Source organism: Aotus nancymaae, unplaced genomic scaffold (genome assembly GCF_030222135.1).
Source record: "Aotus nancymaae isolate 86718 unplaced genomic scaffold, 86718_ANA_hifiasm-v0.15.2.pri h1tg000039l, whole genome shotgun sequence".
Lineage (NCBI taxonomy): Eukaryota > Metazoa > Chordata > Mammalia > Primates > Aotidae > Aotus > Aotus nancymaae.
This window is the reverse complement of record NW_026988453.1, coordinates 8,228,308-8,247,187: the sequence shown is the minus strand read 5'-3', so window position 1 is coordinate 8,247,187 and position 18,880 is coordinate 8,228,308. Positions and strand designations below refer to the sequence as shown.

The 18,880-nt window shown below is 52.9% G+C and overlaps 1 protein-coding gene across 27 annotated transcripts in view; it reads right to left on the bottom strand.

Moving 5' to 3' along the window:
• Positions 1-11,553: 11,553 nt before the first annotated feature.
• NFASC (neurofascin) overlaps positions 11,554-18,880 on the bottom strand; it is a 201,811-nt gene continuing 194,484 nt past the window's right edge. For 21 of the 27 annotated variants that reach the window (XM_012459365.2, XM_012459368.2, XM_012459371.2 and 18 more), the window contains one exon: positions 15,943-17,973. In XM_012459365.2, coding sequence (XP_012314788.2) covers positions 17,742-17,973 — 232 coding nt within the window. In that variant the 3' untranslated portion in view covers positions 15,943-17,741. Of the gene's footprint in view, positions 17,974-18,880 lie in introns of all 27 variants that reach the window. The other 6 variants (XM_012459367.2, XM_012459376.2, XM_012459382.2 and 3 more) reach the window with 1 other exon arrangement.

Below are 18,880 nucleotides of genomic sequence, written 5' to 3'. Positions count from 1 at the left end.
TCTCTGGGGGTTCAGAATGGGGGTAGACAGTCCATATTGGGGCACAGTTGGCTACTTCTCTCAAGACAGGACCAGTTGATTGGTACTGGAGGCAGGACCAGTACCAACCTGGGTAGTGCAAATTACCCAGAGCAGATATAGAATTGCACCAGGGCACACAGCATGGGGAGGGGAGCATGAGCCAGGTTTAACTCTCTATTCACCGCCTCAGCCAGGTGTCATCGTGCGGGGTCCATGGGAGAAGCTGTCCATCAGGGTCAGAGAATGAGCCTGAGCTGGCAGAGGCTGTGAGGTGGGTACAGACCTCCCTGGGAGGTAGACTGGGGTCCAGGGCCACCTTCCTGGACCCACAGCCTGTGTGTAGAGTCTGTGCTCAGAAGGGCCCCTTGCTTGCTGTACTATCCCTCTGCTGCTGTTTTGGAATTTAGAATAATTTTCAAACAAGAGGTCTAGCATTCCCATTTTCCACTGGGCACTGCAAGTTATGTTGCTGGTCCTGCTGAGGTCGGTGGGGTTGCCCCACTAAAAACGGTACCTGAAGTTACTGGGCCAAAGGGAATGGGGGTGCATGATCCTCCACCCTGTCCTAGAGGAGCAGGACTCCATTCACACCTTCAGACTCTGCCCTTGTCTTTGTTAATTTCTTAGGAGCAGGTCAACAGGGCCCCAGGTGTTTTGATCCCTCTGAGATCCTGTAAGCCAGGGGCATACAGTGGCTAAGAATGCATTTTACATTTTTAAATCAACAAATCAGAAGACGACGTCGTGACACATGAAAATCATATGAAATTCAAATTTCAGTGTTCGTAAATAAAGATTAATTGGAACACAGCCACGCTCATTCATTTATGTATTGTCTGTGGCTGCTTTTACGCCACACCAGCAGTCGAGTAGTTGCAACAGAGGCTGTGTGAAGATACTCATTCAACAAAGCTGAAGATATTTACTATCTGGTTCTTTACAGAAGATGTTTGCTGATCCCTGGTTTAAGCCATCCCTCTGTCACCTGCAGCCTAGGAATTAGAGACAAGGTGGGTTCAGTCACTGACACTCAGGCGTTGGGTTTCTTTTTTGCCTTATCTCAGTGGTTCTTAACCAGGGATCCGTTTGGCAAGGTCTGGAGGCATTTGTAGTTATCACAATGGAAGTGCATGTCGGGGGTAGAAGGTGTGTTGTTAGCATCTAGTGGGTAGAGGTGAGGACACTGCTAAGCATCCTGCAGTGCACAGGACAGTCCCCACCACCTAAGAATGACCCAGCCCGAAGTGTCAATAGTGCTGAGGTCAAGAAGCCTGGTGCTAAAGCTTAGGGCAGGGCCAGGCTGGACTCCCAGTGGGTCTTATGGGCTGGGGGACCAGCCAGAGCGTCACTGCTTTGGAATCAATTGAGCATTCCAACGACTAAGTGTACTGAGGGAGGGGGCCCTGGAAAGGACCAAGCATGAGTCTTTTCCCTTCCTTGGCACCTTGTGGCTCCTATACCTGCTAGGGGCCTTGGGCAGGCCTCAAATGGAAAACAGCCACTTTCCCTGCAGTCCCCTAAGGGACGGGATAGGTGCCCATCTGCTTGGCCAGGTGAGCTTGACCCCGGGAGGTGAGATGGTTATCGAGGCTGCCAACCGTGGCCATAGGAAAGGGTGCCAGTGGCCAGGGATGCAGAGGGGGAACTGGAGGTGCCCCCTGGGGACCAGGTGAGCAGGGTGTCCAATTCAGGTGGAAGGAGTGTGAGACTGGAAGAGCCTTGGGGAAGAGTTGGCACGGCTCCCACCCGACCTTCTGGAGAGTGAGAAGAACAGATGCTGTGGCTGTGAGATGAGATGCTCCTGGCGCTTTGGGAAATGGCAGAATTAACAAAAGGACGGTTGCGTTCAGGGAATACGAGCAGGGGGCGCAGTGTGTACAGCTGGGCGGGCCTCGGAAGACTCCTTTTCCTTGAAGGGCAAGGAGCCGGGGTCCACTTGCCTGGCTTCTGGGCCGGTTGTGGATTGGGGTGGTGGGGAGGGAGGATGGAGGCTGAGTCGTCTGGCCTGGGGACGGAATGGGGTCAAGGTAGAGCCAGAGCCAGGGCCAAGGCTGTGTATAGTTTGGAGTCTTGTAAATGGCAAGGCTGTCTGGAGGTCATCTCATCTATCCCTCTGCCTCTGGGTCCAGCCTCAGCAGATGGCATCTTGCCGGTGGAGGACCCAAGCAGAGGGGCCCTCAGCAGGAATGAGAATTCATCAGCTGTTACTTGCAAAGCTCCCAGAAGCAGCAGTCAGTTCTCTTTGGCAGCTGCGTGGACAAAGAGGCACGTGCCGGAGGGTCTGCAGGGAGCCTGCCCCTTCTCCTGGCAGAGAGTAGGCAAATACAGTGTTGGGAGCTGGTGAGGCCTCCTCCTGGATGCTTACCTGGCCTGGCAGAGTAGCAGGAGTTGTGGTTAGCATCATCTGGCTGGAGAAACCCAGGAAGACTTGGCATAGCCTAGGTTAGCTGGGTCCCACTTAGAGGCAGGAGGATTAGACTCTATGCTCCTAAAATCCATTAGAAGAGTAAGAAAAGAGAAGGAGGATAAGCAATTGCCCAAGTGTAGGTGGTTTTAATTGCAATGCGGAACTCGTGCAGACCCAAAGAAAACTCTAACGCTGAGGTGTGGGATGACAGTAAGATGCCAGGGGGTTGTGGCGTCTTTCCCAGGTGTCAAGGACCTGCCTGTCTGGTCTGGTGGCCACAGGCTGGCTAAAGGTGCCCTGGCCAGGGAGTGTGGGGGCATGGCTTTCTCCTTTCTGGCAGACCCACAGGGCTTCCTTGCTCCTGGAGCTGCAGCAGCTGAAGTATAGGGCGGGAGATGGGGCTGGGGAGCCGGGACTGCCCTGCACTCTGGAGGCCCTGGACATTAGCCCAGAGAGCCCTCAGCTGAGAAGGCTGCCTGCCCATCTGGGAAGTGCGGTGACCATGGGTTAAGCCCCTAACGGGAGGGGTGAGCAAGGCCAGAGGGCAAGGGACAGCAGACAGCTCTGAGGGGTCATGGCCTCATTTGCCAGAGTGTCATCCCTCTCCCTGTCACAGGTCTCTTGGGGGCCAGCTGACAGATGCGCCCCGGAGGAGGGCGGGGGCCTCCTCCCCACACCGGCCTGCCTCTCTCCTTCCCCTTTTCCTGCTGGCTTTCCCTGAAGCCACTACATTGTTAGCTGCAAGCCTCGGGGGAGGGACTTCAGATGGAGGGAAGCGGGTGTGTGTTTTGTTTTGTAGGAGGGAGTCTCTGAACCAAGAACCTATTTGGCTAATGAAGTCGTAATTACTCCAGGGCTCACTAATAGGATGAAAGCTGGGGGCTCAGTTAAAAGCCACTGATGGACCTGCGAGAGTGGTCTGCCAGCTCTGAGGAGGGGCTGGAGAATGGGAAATGGAAGCAGGTGCACGTCGGGGTTGGGGAGAGGGAAGAAAGCGGGTGCAGAGACTCTGGTCTAGAGTCTGCCTGCTTCTGGGAACCAAAGTCACACCTACCTATTCCTTAGCTTCACCTGGGATGAGCTGCCTGAAATTTACCATCTTGCCTGTGCCTGCCTTTAACTTTCCCCAGCTGGCCACAGCCCCAGCTGCCTGCTTTTTTTCTGCAGCAGCCGAAAATCCCAAACTATTGCTATTTGGCATTGGAATGAATCTAATTTCTAAGGGCATGTATTTTTTTCCTCCCAGAAAAGCCCTCAGCTCTTTCAGATTCGGTCTGGCGGCCATCATTTGAAAAGTGAGCCTGCTTCCTCTGAGGATGCATCAGCTCATGTGGAAGGTGGGGTGGTGTGTTTGCTGTGCAGTGTGGGAGCCAGTTTTGGATTTAGTGCTTGATGTCTGGAATCTATAAGACGAGGGGCGTGGACCAGGGCTCCCTCCAGCCCTGATATTCCGTGGGTCTGGGCCACAGGTACATAATTGAGAGGGGACTGGGGGCTCCCTGGGGGTCTTGGGTGGGCCCTGTGCACGTCCTGCCCGGCCCACATTCTCTCCCCTGCATTTAGCCGGCAGCCTTGCCCACACCAGCCACACCAGGGCACACCCTGCAGAAAACCTGGGAAGGAGGTTGATGCAGCGATTTGGAAGGAAAGAGTTTCTGGGTGTTTTCTGTTTTTCATGGAGATTGTTGCTGGGACTTGGTAGGGAGAAGGATGGTAGACATGAGCTCCTCTGGGCCTCAGGGCTGACTGCATTGATGTCAGTCTTCCCCAGACCATCCTTCCCCGAGGAGGGGTGTTGTCAGTGTTGAGAAGGAAGGAACCCCGAATGCCTATGGCCTGCAGGAAGCTCTAAGCTTGGGAGTCAGGCTCCTGTAATTCTCTGTAAAATGACCCCAGGGAGGCAATTGCATCCAGGTCCATGGGGACCAATGCTGTGGGGCTTGTGGAAAGGACGGTGGCTGACTCCTGTCCTGGGGTCATTCTCTCTTGGGGCAAACCCAGGCCTTTGGACGTCCGGCCTTATCCTCTTCTGCGACGTGGGTTGTTGGGTGAGTTGAGGGTCATGCTTTGTCCTGACAGCCAGGCTGGAGCTAGAAGGAGCGGGAGGGAAGTGAAGGATGCACTGTCCTTTCTGATGAATGAGGGTGGGTTGCTGGGCTTTAATGGGAGACAAAAGCACTTAGGGGACTTGGGGAAAGTTAATTAATGGGGCTGGAGAGTGAACCCCAACTCCCAACACTCATCACTGGCCCTTACATCAAGCCACTTGGAACCTGGCAAACTTGCTTTCAGGAAGAGAAATATCGCCTGCACCCTCCCCCACCAACCCCAATACTCCACAGACTAAACCACTAGCTGGGCAATAAATACAGAAATGCAGACAGCTTGAATACAGATGGGATCTGGTTACCCTGCAGGGACCCCTAGGTCCCAGAGATCAGTCAATATGTATTTACGGACCCCCACACGCTATGTGTGAGGCACGGGACGAGGGCCACAAAGGCACAAGAGGCATGAAGCACTGGCCCTGCCCTCCACAGGTTTACAGCCTGGCCAGATACAGGACGGAGTCCCTGCAATATCAGACTAGTCCCTGCTGGAGGAGCAAGAAGGCCGAGAACAGCTCTCGAGAGAGAGAGACAGCCCTGTGGGTCAAGGGGATTATGAGAAATGGATTCCAGCCTGCTTTGAAGGATGGGGAGGAGTCTGGAAGGAGGATGTCGAGGCTGGAAGAACATTTGGGTAGACAGCAGAGGGGAACGTGGAAAGCGATTCGTTCATTTATTTACATGTAATAAATGATTATGTAGTGCTTACTATGCCTCAGACACTTTTCACATTTCAATTGCTTTGATCCTTACAACAACCTACAAGGTAGCTACAATGACAGTGCTTATTGTGTAGATGAGGGAACTCGGGCAAACAGAGGTTCAGTCAGTTGCCTGAGGTCACACAGCTAGTGCCTGGCCTGTCTGCAGAGTCGGGCTCTTACTTGGTACTTAGGGCAGACTTGGAGAAAGCTGAGCACCTGTGGTTTGCTGCCCCCTCATCACGTGACCACGAGCTGCATGGTGCCCACAACCTTCTCCTGGGCTCTCCTGGGGCAGTCAGGAGCCTGCACACCCTGCTACCCAGAGCGGAGGAATAGGGGCGAATGGTTGCTGGGGCATGTTAGAGAGTTGGCAGGGGCTGCTCTGGCATGATGCCTTAGAGGCGCAGACGCTAGGGCTGATTCTTCACAGGGAAGCCCATTCATACCCCAAGCGTGGTAGTGAAAGTGGGGGTTTTAGTCATACAGAACTGGCAGCTAGTTCTGGCTTTGTCATTTACCTTGGGCAAATTATTCTGCTATTTGGGCTGGGTGCGGTGGCTCACACCTGTAATCCCAGCACTTTGGAAGGCCAAGATGGGCAGATCACCTGAGGTCAGGAGTTCAAGACCAGTCTGGCCAACATGGTGAAACCTTGTCTCTACTAAAATACAAAAATGGTAATGGGCGCCTGTAGTCCCAGCTACTCCAGAGGCCGAGGCAGAGAATGGCTTGAACCCAGGAGGCGGAGGTTGCAGTGAGCGGAGATCGTGCCACTCCAGCCTGGTGACAGAGTGAGACTCTGTCACACACACACAAAAAATTATTCTGCTATTTGCAGTCACAGTTTCCTCATGCGTAACAGGATATAAAGCTACCTACGTGGAAGGGCTGGTTTGCAGGCCAAAAGGGAACATTTGCATCAAGTGCGCAGCGCCTCGTGCAGTTGGTTTCAACAATATTCGTTCCCCTTTTCCTCTTAAGTCACTTACACGTAAATGTGTTGTGACCCAAATACCATCTGGTGCCCTCTTGCCTCTTCGACAGCAGTGTATAAACAGCTCAGCTCCCTGCCAATTCCATGGGCTGTGAAAGTCCAAGCTCCCCTCACAATTTTTGCTAATTCCTGGGGGTTCATGCTCTGACCCCTCTATTCTTATGCAGTCTCTGTTACACCCTGCATCAATTTGAATGTAAAATCCAGCAACTTTGCTAGTTTGCGTAAAATATCCATTCACAAGAAGCAAATTCATGAATGTAGTAGGCTTGATTGCCAATTCAGAGGACATGAAGAAGGGTCACATCCCGGCATACACATCTTTCTCAGTGTATCCCTCTCACCTGGGGGCCTCAAGCATTAGCCTGCATCAGCATCACCTGGAAGGTTTGTGAAAACGCAAATCCCAGAGTTTCTGATACAGTAGAACTTGGGTGAGGCCCAAGAATGTGTGTTTTTTTGTTTGATTGTTTTGTTTTTTTTGAGAAGGAGTCTCGATCTGTCCCCAGGCTTGAGTGCAGTGGCATGATCTCGGCTCACTGCAACCTCCGCCTCCGGGGTTCAAGCGATTTCCCTGCCTTAGCCTCCTGAGTACTTGGGACTACAGGCACACACCACAACGCCCAGCTAATATTTTGTATTTTAGTAGAGACGGAGTTTCACCCTGTTGGCCAGGATGGTCTCCATCTCCTGACCTTGCGATCCACCCGCCTCGGCCTCACAAAGTGCTGGGATTACAGGCGTGAGCCACCGTGCCGAGCCAAGAATGTGGATTTCTACACATTCCCAGGTGGTCCAGATACTACCAGTGTAGGGCCTACACTTTGAGAACCACTCCTCTAATCTCTCTTCTGCTGTTTCTTGCTCCTCATTTGCTGCCCCCTGGATGCCCTGGAGGTCCAAAATCTCCCCCTCTCCATTATGCAAAGCTCTCCCCAGGTGCTCTCTGCAGCCTCTCCACTGGATCAAGCCTGGACCCTTCGTTTACTAGGATGCAGCCTTTTGAGGGGGCAGTTGGGGTGTTAAGCACGGAAGGTGTCCTTGTGTGCGTTTGCTTCAGTGTGGAAGGATCCCCTGTCCTCTAGCTGCTCGCTGTCTGCAATGGTCTATGCGCGAAGCTGAGCAGTCAGAACGCCTGTCTGGGTTCAGTGCAAGTGAGGTGAGTTTCCAGTGAACCCAAGCCAGGGCTGAGGGTCTGTGTGCGGACCCTATCAGACTCAGCCGAGTCCCAGGTCTACACAAAGCCACGCTTCTCTGTCGGGGACTGGGGGAGGCCTGAGGCTAATTAGCAGCAAATTCTGGGGCGGGAGTGGGAGTGAGGGCTGGGGACTGGGGGCTGGGCTGTCGGGCCGCAGCTGTGGCTCCAAATTGCTCAGAGGCCCACTGCCTGGTCCACGCTCCAGCAGGAACTGACATCAAACAAACGGGCTCCGATGCATTAAGTGGGGAGGGGGTGCTGAAATGGGCCCCTCCCCCGCCTTTCTCCACCTAAGATAATGCTGGGCAGGAGAGGCCTCCTGCATGAGAAGGGCTGAAATGAATTCCCAGATTCCAGGCCTTTGTGGGCAGCTGGGCAAGAGGGGGCACAGCCTTCACTCTTAATAAAGACAGGAAGATGGCTTGTGCCCTCCCCACTGGGCCTGTTAATCCTACTCCAAGCTGGAGATCAGCATTTCTAATGCGCTGGGAGGCGCAGCCTTCAGAAGACAGGGATGAGGCTCACAGATATTCTGTTGGGTCCCTGGGGCTCTGAAGAGAGGCAAGCGCTTTGTCTGGCCTCGTTGCATTGAGGTTGGTTTTCTTCAAAGAACACGCTCGCCTCATCTCTTCACTTCTGTTCCATGGAGTGGAGGAGCCTGTTCTAGAAACTGAGCCGGTGGATTGCCCCCAGTGTCATATCCAAGTATCCAATATCCAAAGAGGACATGAAAACCATAAATTCACCTGGCCACTATTTTTCAAAGGAATGTTGTCTCATTCATTTATTCATATTCATTCATTTTGTCCCTCAGCTGGCACTTGCTATGTGCCAAGCACTTAACTGTGGATGCAGATGAAAAACTGGTCTTGTACTCAGGATGTTCACAGTTTAGTGAAAGACAGGCGATGAGGCCGGGCGCAGCGGCTCATGTCTGTAATCTCAGTGCTTTGGGAGGCCAAGGTGGGAGGATCGCTTGAGGCCAGGTATTCAAGACCAGCCTGGGCAACATAGCAAGACCCCATCTCTATAGAAAATAAAATAAATTAGCCGGGCATAGTGGCAGTGCCTGTAGTTCCAGCTACGTGGGAGGCTGAGATGGAAGGATTGCTTGAGCTGAGGAGTTTGAGTCTGGGGGGGGCTGTAATAGCACCACTGCACTCCAGCTGTGGGTGACAGAGTGAGACCTTATCTCTTAAAAAAAAAAAAGAAAAAAGAAAGAAAAGAAAGAAAAAAGGCTGGGTGTGGTGGCTCACCTCTGTAATCGCAGCACTTTGGGAAGCCAAGGTAGGCGGATCATCTGAGGTCGGGAGTTTGAAACCAGCCTAGCCAACATGGAGAAACCCCATCTCTACTAAAAAAAAAAAAAAATACAAAAATTAGCGGGCCGCGGTGGTGGGCACCTGTAGTCCCGGCTACTCAGGAGGCTGAGGCAGGAGAATCACTTGAACCTGGGAGGCGAAGGTTGTGGTGAGCCAAGATTGCGCCACTGCACTCCAGCCTGGGCAACAAGAGTGAAACTCCATCTCAGAAAAAAAAAAAAGACAATGAATGCCATATGCCAGACCCCATTAGACATAAAATAGGTGCGTTAGGGGCACAGTGAGGTAGGGGTGTGTGTGTGTGTAGGGGTGTGTGTGTGTGTGTGTGTGTGTGTGTCTGCAGGGCTGTCAGGGCAGACAGTGTTCCCTGAGCTGCCTTCAAGGAGTCTCGGAGGAATGTCCTATAAGGAGAAAGGGGGCTAGAGGGGCTTGGAATGGGAAAGAGGAAGGACAAGAAGAGGAAAGAGAAACCAGAAGGACTGGAGGGTGGTGTGGAAGGTCCAGAGAAGAGCGTGTCAGGCGGACCTGCCTTTGGGACATAATTTATCCATTGAGCCCATATTTATTGAGCCCTTTGCCCAAGACACTCTAATGTCGCTTTTGCTTATTTGACTTTCTGTCATGACAGCCTGGGCTTTCTGCTCAAGCTGTCATTTGGCACAGGGTAGGTTGTTAATATATACTTTTGAATTGAATTGAAAACACTGGGAAATGTGAGAACTTTTTGTTGTTAGGGAAAGCTGGAAATAGTTGGAATGGCTAGAATTTGGGGTACTAGCAGGGAGTGGTGAAAAATGAGGATGGAGAAGTGAGGGTCAGATCACCAAAGGTCTAACATGCCAAACCATGGAGTTTAGATTTTATCTAATGTAGTGAATGAAGATTTCAAGTAAGGGAATGACACAATCAGATTTGTATTTTAGAAGCTCCCTCTGGCTATAGTTTCTTGAGGGAGCAGGCAACACAGGAGGCAAGACAACTCAATTCAGGCCGCGAGGGCTTGGATTAAGGGTGAGACAGTGCATATGGATGTGAGGGGCAAATTTCAAAGGCAGCATGTGAACTTGAGAATGATGAGAAAGAATCTTCCTGCCAGGCATGGTGGTTCATGCCTGTAATCCCAGCACTTTAGCAGGCTGAGGCAGGGTAGATTGCATAAGTCCAGGAGTTTGAGACCAACCTAGGCAACATAGCAAGACCCTGTCTCTAGAAAAAAAAAAAAAAATTAGCTGGGCGCGGTGGTGGGCGCCTATAATCCCAGCTACTCAGAAGGCTGAGGTGGGAGGATAGCTTGAGCCTGGGAGGTCGAGGCTGCAGTGAGCCGCGATTGCACCACTGCTCTCCGGCCTGGGTGACAGAGCAAGACCTTGTCTCAAAACAAACAAAAAACCCCAGAAAACAAAAGAGAGAGTGAAAGATGAGAATCTTTCTCATATTCCAAGGAATAAATCGGGAGGTTCAAAGGTGTGTGACTTCCCCAACCAGTTATCCAACAATTCAGGAAGAGCAAATCTGGAAATCAGGTGTCATTTTAGCCTAATGAAGCGATAATCCCTCGTCAATGGTCCGTTCTGAGGACTTTTTTTTCTTTCTTGCACCCACGCTGTCTGTTCTGAGGACGTTGAAGGGAGAGTAAACACAGGCGGGTTGGACAGTTACTCCGGTGGTTCTTTGAGCAGGAGACTTGGGTCTGCATTTTTAGGTGAATTCTTTTGCCCTCATTCCCCATTACAGCCTGTGCCTAGAAATTATCCGTTCACTTTCTGCAAGAGCAGAACCACCTCCGGGTGCTCTCGCCAACCCCCACACCACCCCGAGGTAACAATGTCTGGGGTCCCTCATGTCTGCCCTGCCTGGGTGAGGCTCTTTGGCCACTCCTTGGGGAGAATCAGCACAGCTACAGGCGTGCTGTGGTGGTATCCGAGGATGTGGTGAAAACCGAGCACCGCTTCTCATCAACACGGCCCCCTCTGTCTCTTTTCCTTTCCTATTTGGTTGTATTTTTTGAGACAGGGTCTTGTTCTGTTGCTCAGGCTGGAGTGCAGTGCCATGAGCTCGGCTCACTGCAACCTCCGCCTCTTGGGTTCAAGCGATTCTCCTGCCTCAGCCTCCCGAGTAGCTGGGACTACAGGCATGCGACACATCGCCCAGCTAATTTTTTTTTTTTTTTTTTGTATTTTTAGTAGAGACAGGGTTTCACCATGTTGGTCAGGTTGGTCTCGAACTCCTGACCTCAGATGATCCACCCACCTGGGCCTCTCAAAGTGCTAGGATTACAGGCCACCGTGCCTGGCCTCTTTTTGGTTGTTGGTCAAGATTCCTTTGAGTCTACTGAGAGGGGTTTTGGGTTTGGAGTAAGCAGTTTTATTCATTCTTTCAACAATATGAAGTGTCTACTTTTTGCCAGGCACAATGCTGGGCAAAGGGTGCAGAAAGAGGAGGGGCTCGGAGAGGGGCACCACGGCAAATTTCTCTCGTTCTCCCAACTTCCCTAGCATGGCGCTTTTTCAGCGGTGGACAAGCACACGCATCACGTTGACTCAGAGGGTGTCTCCATGAGTGTACACACTACACATTCCTATACTAGTCACGCTATGTTTAAAACACAGATTGTGCAAATGAGTCTTCCAGAATAAGGGTAACTTCTAGCTGGGGGATGGTATGGTGGAATTTTGAAGAGTGTGCTGTCTGGCGCTCATGCAAAACGCTTCGACCCACTTTTGTCATCAGCCTGTTGACACCCCTCCCTATCCATTTACAAGAACAAATCAGGAAAATGAGCAAGTCACATGGCAAGAGTCCATTTTGAACAACTTTTATTATACTTTTAGTGTTCTCTATACAAAAGAAATCAGTTTTTTTACAGTGATTCAAAAAAAAAATTCAGAATAATTTGGCCTTTTCATTGCTCATGCAGTCAGTTTATAAGTCCATGTATTAGACGGTCCTCCACAGCCCAGAAGTCTTCCCTGCTGAAGGTTGTGCGTGACACCCTCAGATACGCATCTGTCACTGACAAAGTTGGTTAATGCAAAATAACTCACAAAAAAGGAAAGAACATGATGTGAGAGGGGTTAAAACAAGGTCTGGCACGGAGTTACATGTTTAACCAACGGAAAAAAGATCAGACCAATCTGCGTGTGTGTGGACACGTAGGAAGGGATGGAGACACTAGGGAAAAAACTTCCCCGTGGAAAAGAACAAATTGGAGTGGTGGGGGATATGGGTGTGTGTTGTGGGCAGGGCAGGAGGTCCTCCGGGGTCCAGCACGGGTCGGGAGTGGGAGCAGGACAGAAGGTGGCCATGTCACAGGTGACTGATGCTCAGCTCAAGAGGAGTGTGAAGAAGTTGGCAAAGAGCTGGGGAGCTGGGCAGAGGGACAACACTGACTGAGGACATTGCCGCTGGGAATCAGAAAAAAGGGGCAGCTCAGGGCCATCTGATCTGCCTCCTTTTTGAAAAAGAAACAGAGTAGTGCACAAAATTCTGGATAGCTTCTCCCAGAGTTTTGTGTTTATTGCTTCACCAAAGTCTTGACGTCTGCTGAACTCCAGCCCAGGCAATCCCAGGGTGGCAGGCTTGCATGGGCCCTGCTGCCTCTCTGCACCCTGTGGCCATGGGCAGAATGGACAGAGGTGCCCTCGCTTCTGAGAAATACAGCACGCTGAAGGCCCGATGTGTTCCAAAGCAAAGAGACACCGTTCTAGAGGGTATGGTCTAGGGTTCACAGTAACAAATACCAGTCAGCTATTCTATTCCACTGGCCCCGATCTGCCCTTAACCGCACGGCTGGGTGAAACACAGGCTGATCACAGACAGACTGATCTTGGACACCGGAAAAATCCTGTTTGTCTTTCATTTTGGGAGGCATATGGGGGATGTAGGAGAGGCGGTAAAGAGGTCTGACAGGGTGAACCGGAAGGACAGGTCTTAATACCTCTGTTTCAAAGGAGGCAGCTGTGGTGAGAGGAAAGAACACTGGACAAGGAGCCAGAAGGCCCAGGCTCAAGCCCTAACCTTACCTTAGTATGCCAGCCATGTGACCTTGAGCAAACATCCCTTCGCCTCTGTGGATTTGCATATCCTGGTCCGTACCATAAATCATTTCCATGAGATCAGCTCTGGGATGCCTTCACACGCTGAAATCTGATTCTGTCCTAAGCGAGATGCCTTCGTACCTATTCCGTTCTTCTCATTATGGAACACCCATTTAATACTAGCATGCTGATAGGAGGAACGTCAGTTCAGGTGAGGCTTGAGACACTATTTGGTGGGTGCTTGTGGCTCTCCTGGATGGTTCTCCTTTCCCTCTGATCCTTCTCTGAATGTATCTCAGGAAGGCCCATTATTAGTAAGGAAGGGAAAGAAAGGACACTTCCCTGGGCTTGGGCTGGGCAGGCTGGGGACAGCCACACGGTCTGGCTTGAACTCACATGGGGTAGCCCCTGTCTAGGTGAAGGGAGGGCGCTGGTCTGACTTTCCCCAGCTTGTCTATGCCACCCAGGGCCCTGGTCTCCTCCTGACACGTCAAGCTCTTTGTCTCATTGGTTTGAGTCTCATTTTTCTTTTTTAAAATCAGGGCGTTCCTCTATGCTACTCCTCAGCCACCACGCAGAGCTCAAGCAGGATCCTTTGCCAGCTGCTGGGGTAGACCCAACCACAACCCCGGGCTTGTGTGTGTTTGTCTGGGGCTGGCCGGAGTGCTGACTGGGTGGGAGGTCACTCTGCACCAAGGCATCAGGAGCGGGGAGCGCTGCCCCGTGCCAGCCTCCTGGGAACCTGTTGCCCCCTCACAGAAGAGATTCTCTGGCATCAGCCCCAGCCGATGGAAAGCCTAAGAGGCTTCCTCTCCTCAGAGAGTTAGCAAAACAGCCTCACAAAGACAGACAAAAATGTGCTACGTCCCTGCTCCTTCCATCAGACGGGTTGTGATGCCCTAAGACTTGGCCCTGCCCCAGCACAGGGTGCCAGAAAGAGCCTGCTGCCCATGCCGTTGCTGGGGCAAAGTTCCCCACTCCTTCGGCTTAGACGCTCTCTCTAGGTGCCGCCAACAGCAATTACCTAAATAGGGCCCAACGCGGGTGGCCTTTCCAGCTCCTCTGAGTTGCGTTCCACACCCACACAGAGCCCTTTGCATCTCATCTCACACAACCTGGATGTGGACTAACCCTCTCCAGGACAATGTCGGAATCTGGATCACTATCCCTGGGAAGCACTGCTGGCAACAGACAGAGCTGTGGTCTGCTGTATGTGTGCGAGCATGCGTGGGCGCCGGGTGTGGCAGGGGAGCTTGTCCCTCAGCTGGGAAACCCACACACCCTCGGGTGTTTCCACCCTCTTCCCAAGGCTGTGGTCAGGGGAACTACGAATGCATTCTGTGGGCCCAGATGCACCTTGCAGGGCAAGCAATGTTAGCATTGGCTGACTTCCAGACCTGTGGTCACTTCTCCAGACTTCAGGACTTGCCAGGGGTGGGGGCGGGGAGGTAGAACAGATGTCTCCAGCCTCTCAGAGCACAAAGGAGGGTGCTGCTTTGGCTTTCCTGTTAGCTTAAATTCAGCCATCTCCTCAAAAGCAAGGCAGGGAAAGATGAATCCCATTCACCCTCACCCAGGCAAGGTGGGAGGCAGCTGTCACCGACCCATGGCCGGGTACCTCCCTAACCCTGGCCTTGACACTCCTTCAGGGAGCCCATGACTCTCTATGAAAAGAGGTATTCAAGGAGGGACTGAAAGGGAGACAGAGGCATAAAAATACAGACAGGTGGAGGAGCTTGCCCCAAGAGGCAGAGCGGAGGCTCAGGAAGCAGGACTGTTTCTCAAGCCACACCGTGGTTCCTGACTGCCCTGTTCTGCCCAGCTTTGGTGACCAGATGGACCAAGTTCTCCCTCAGAATCCTTCCCTTCAATCTTGCAGCCATCAGTGGCTTAAGCAATAGAGGGAAGAATGCTCCCAACTCAATGGCCACTGTGTCCCAGCACTTGATTTCAGGACTGTCAGCCCCGTGAGGGCAGGGACCACATTAACTCACGTGCCATGGTATCCAAGCCTCAGGCCTTAGTTCAGACTGGATTTCAGGGTATTTGCCAAATGAATGGATGGATGCACAAATGAGAGCACGGGAAACCACAGCTCTTAGGGCTGAGCACACAGGTGGGATTGCAGCCCAGTCAACGGAACTTCTGGAGTCACGGCAAGATGTCCAGCACTCTATCCTCCCAGCCAGACAGGACGGAGTGCCGATGGCATGGTGCTGTCCTGCCTTCGTTGTTGGTATGTCTTGGGGTAGTTGCTTGGGAGACCCAGCTGGCAGGGAGTGCTGCTATCCCTGCTGAGCTGGGCTGGACTCTGACATGGGCTCCATGGAAAATGCACCCTCCTCTTCCTCAAAGAGGCTGCCTCTTGAATCCTGCAATCCCCACGCCTCAGCATTTGATCTCTCGGACCACCTGCCTTCCTTGCTCAGGGAAAACTTAATTCTTCAACCTCAGATTTGCTCCTGCTCTGAAGGGTGTGATTGTGTGGTGAAGGGGGGCAGCTCTCAGCACCCACGATAACATTTTCTTCATATACAAAGGACAGTACAGAGGCTAGTATGACACTGGAACAAAGTGCAAAGGCTGTGGGTTCGCTTCTCCCCGAGACCCTTACGAGGGAAGCAGCCCTTCCCAGTACCAGGTGGTGTGGCAGACTTTCTCACTGTCCCTCCTGTCCTAAGAGCCTGCTTTCGGTGCAGTGAGTTCACTGGCATGTACAGTGCAGTATGGAGTGAGTGTCTGAGAAACTGACTACTCCGCTCAGATCCAAAGAGTTTTCGGGAAATGCCCAGTCCTTTAATTCAGCTCACAGGCACACTTCCCTGGCATTCCCTTCAGGGACACTGGGCTTAGTATCCGAGCAGGTGTTGGAGGAAAGCCAGGGGAGGGGCCCTCCAAGCTCATGCCCCACCCCCTGCTGTTTACCCTGTCCCCTTGCACTGTGATAAGCTGCCCCTCAGGTACCCAGGCAGCAGCCCTGGCTGAGGCTTGGCCCAAATGACCATCATACACTCTCAGGTTCAACCTTATTGGCTCAGTTCTGGGCTACGGTTTCTTGCCAGCAGACAGAGAGTATGTGTCTACCGGCTCGACCTTCAGCTGAATGATGATTAATGATGCAAGCATTGCTAATACCTTTGCGGCTTAAACATGTGGCAAATGATGCTTTAATAAAGTCACTGAAGGACAGAGCCCTGGTCCGTCCCAGGCCCCCTGGCCAGCAGCTGGAGGCTCAAATGGGAGGCTGTGCCTGTGGCAGCTGATCCGTTCCTGGGGATCAGCTTCACCCTCCTGAAACTGACCTGAGCTACAGAAACAGCTAAAGGGTTCCTCTTAGACTCAAGATCTCCCCCTCTCTTTCTCTGTCTCTGAGGCTAGGTACCTTTGGTTTCAAAAATGCATTAGGTGGGGAGGGAGGATGAAGGCAGCACCTTCGGTCTGAGAACTGCAGGTCTGCGAGTGTCTCCGTTTAGGGTGACGTGAGGACGTGTGTTGAGTGGCCATTTCTGGTCCTGCCGGAACACTTGCATAGGCTGCCCTGCTCTCCTGGAGACAGACGTTGCTGGAGGCTTCAAGGCTTGCAGGGAGGGGCTGGGAACCTGGGAACTCCAGGGACAGATCAGCGCTGCATAAGGCATACGAAGAGCATTGAGTCCTCCCCAGGTGGGGGCATCACAGCACTGGGTACGGTGCTGCCTCAGGGTCCCCTGATATGTATATGCTCCAATGAAAGGGCAGACTGGCTCAGTCTCGGGGCAAGTCCCCATCCACACACCGCATCAAACAAGAACCTCAGTATCCTACAGAACTGGCTGAGAAGATGATATCTGCTAGAGACGGAAGAGGGGGCAGTGCCTTATGCCCCAAACATACCAGCAAAGCTTTTGCATCACAGGGTTCCATCTCCTCGAGGGTGGCAGCATGGGCCCTGCCACATGGACAGGTGCCCTCTACTCTGGACAGAGTGGGCGTGGCCCTCTATCTACATCCTGGGTTTCGCCAGTGGGGAGGAAGGAAGTCCAAACCCAGCCTTTTTCTTCTCTCTAGAGGTAAGCACAGTTCCCCCGAGAACAGACACCTGATTTTCTTCTGCTTGAGGTGCACAGTCACTGGCGTCAAAGTCCTTTCTATCAGTGCCCACTCCTGTTCCTCAAACTCCTTCAGTTCACATCTTAGATACTCCAGAGAAGAAGGCAGGGGAGGAATGAGGAGCAAGAGGTAAACACACCTCCCAACCGAACCAGAGAGCAGCAAGGAGGCCTGCACACCTTCTCCCTGCCAAAAATACTGTCATTTTCCAGAAAGAAGCCAAGCCCAGCTCAGCAACTGACAAGGCCGAAGCAGAGGGGTTGGGGGCCAGGGGAGGCATATGGCGAGAAAGGCATCCTTCGGAAACGCATTGGCCCAGAGGTTGGTTAGAATACTACAGCCTGTCTACGTGTTCTGGTATGGATCAATCCTTTTTGCCTAACTTTGCGATCTCCTGGGGCAGAATCCACTTATTCTTTCTTATCCAGGGACACTTTTTCAAAAGGAAAAGAAACTGAGACATCGGGTCTGGGGAGGGGAAGGATGCACAAAGCGAAATTAAGACAATGAGAAGTCCCGTAACCAACAGAAACGGGGAGCGTGCGCCGAGGCCAGGGCGGGCAGTGTGGTGGAACGCTCGGGGTGGCTGTGAGACCGGGAGAGGGACCAGGCTCCCTCCAGCTGAGCTCAGCCACGGCTCCAGCTCTCCCACACTGGTGGCACCCGGGGCTGAAGGGGGGATCATTGGGAGGGGGCTTGTGGGTGGCTTGGTGGTTACTGGTCCTCACCGCTTGGCAGACCCCATATCGTACCCTCGTCCCTGAAGGTGGTGGTGGCTTTGTGGTAGGTCTGCAGTGGCTTCGTCTCCCCCTCTCCCCTCCTCCCACTTGCAAAGTGGTGGCTGTGCCTGGGTGGGCTCCGTTAGGCCAGAGAGTAGATGGCATTGACGGGTGACGTGGCCTCTGAGCTTTCGTTGCCCTCTGTTTCGTCCTTGTCCTTTTTGACTGTGTACTGGCCGATGAAGGAGCCGTCTTCATTGAACTGGCCCTCGCCACCCTCGCCATAGTCCACCAGGCTGTCGTCACTCTCCTGCTGCTTGATGGTGCCGTCCAGAGACGTCTGGCTGCCCTGGAGGGGCTTGTTGTCCTCATCACTGGCCAAAGAGAGACAGAGAATCTCAGGTGGGGTGGGACGGGGCAGCTGCCTCCTGCCGACACATCCCCTACACAGCTCAGAGAGGATGGGACCCAGGAGACCCCCCAGTCTAGCCCCCTCTTCACCCTTCCCTGTCCAGCCAGCTCTATAGAAGGGAAACGGAGGCCTAGAGAGGACAAGCACCTTCCCTAAGGGGAGGCTGCAGGTCAGGGCAGGGCAGGGACTGGAACCCATGCTTTTGGGCTCCTGGTCCGGGTCCTTTCCATGAGACTGGGTCCCTGTCTGAGGTGGGAGTGGACAGAGGATGGCCACCCCATGGTGAGAAAGAGCCACTGCTTGTGAGACCATATGGGATGGCTCTAGTCCCGAGTGTATCACTGTGTGGTTTTGTGACCTGGGCCTCAGTCTGTCCATCAAGAGGGGCTGGCCCAGCTTTGATCTCCCAAGACCTGTGACTCTGTAGGGAAACACTCTTGCCTTGACAAAAAGCAAGGCTTTTAAAGGGAAAAACCTCTCCCCCGCCTCTCTGCTTCTCTGTCTTGGTATGTTTCGCTGAGCTATCTGGTTGATCTGTAAAAGATGCTATTGCTTTGGGCCTAGCAAGTACAGGTGAGTGAGAGTGGTGGGGTGGGGGAGCACGGGGAGGCAGGGGATGCCAGCAAATGTGAGAAGTCAGCAAGGCTCGGAGGACTCTGTCCAGCCCTTCTGAGGCCCACAGGCCCTGGCCCTAAGCTCCCCCTGTGCAGGGAGGGCTGGGAGGCTGCTGGGTAAAGCAGCATGCGCCCGCTGGGAACAGCCGGAGGCGCAGGGCTGCTCCCTGAGCCAGCATCTGCTCAGGCACCGTGTCCCTTCCCTTGGCTGGAAAGGCTCACAGCAGGGACCAGGTGCTGCTGGCTACACTTCAG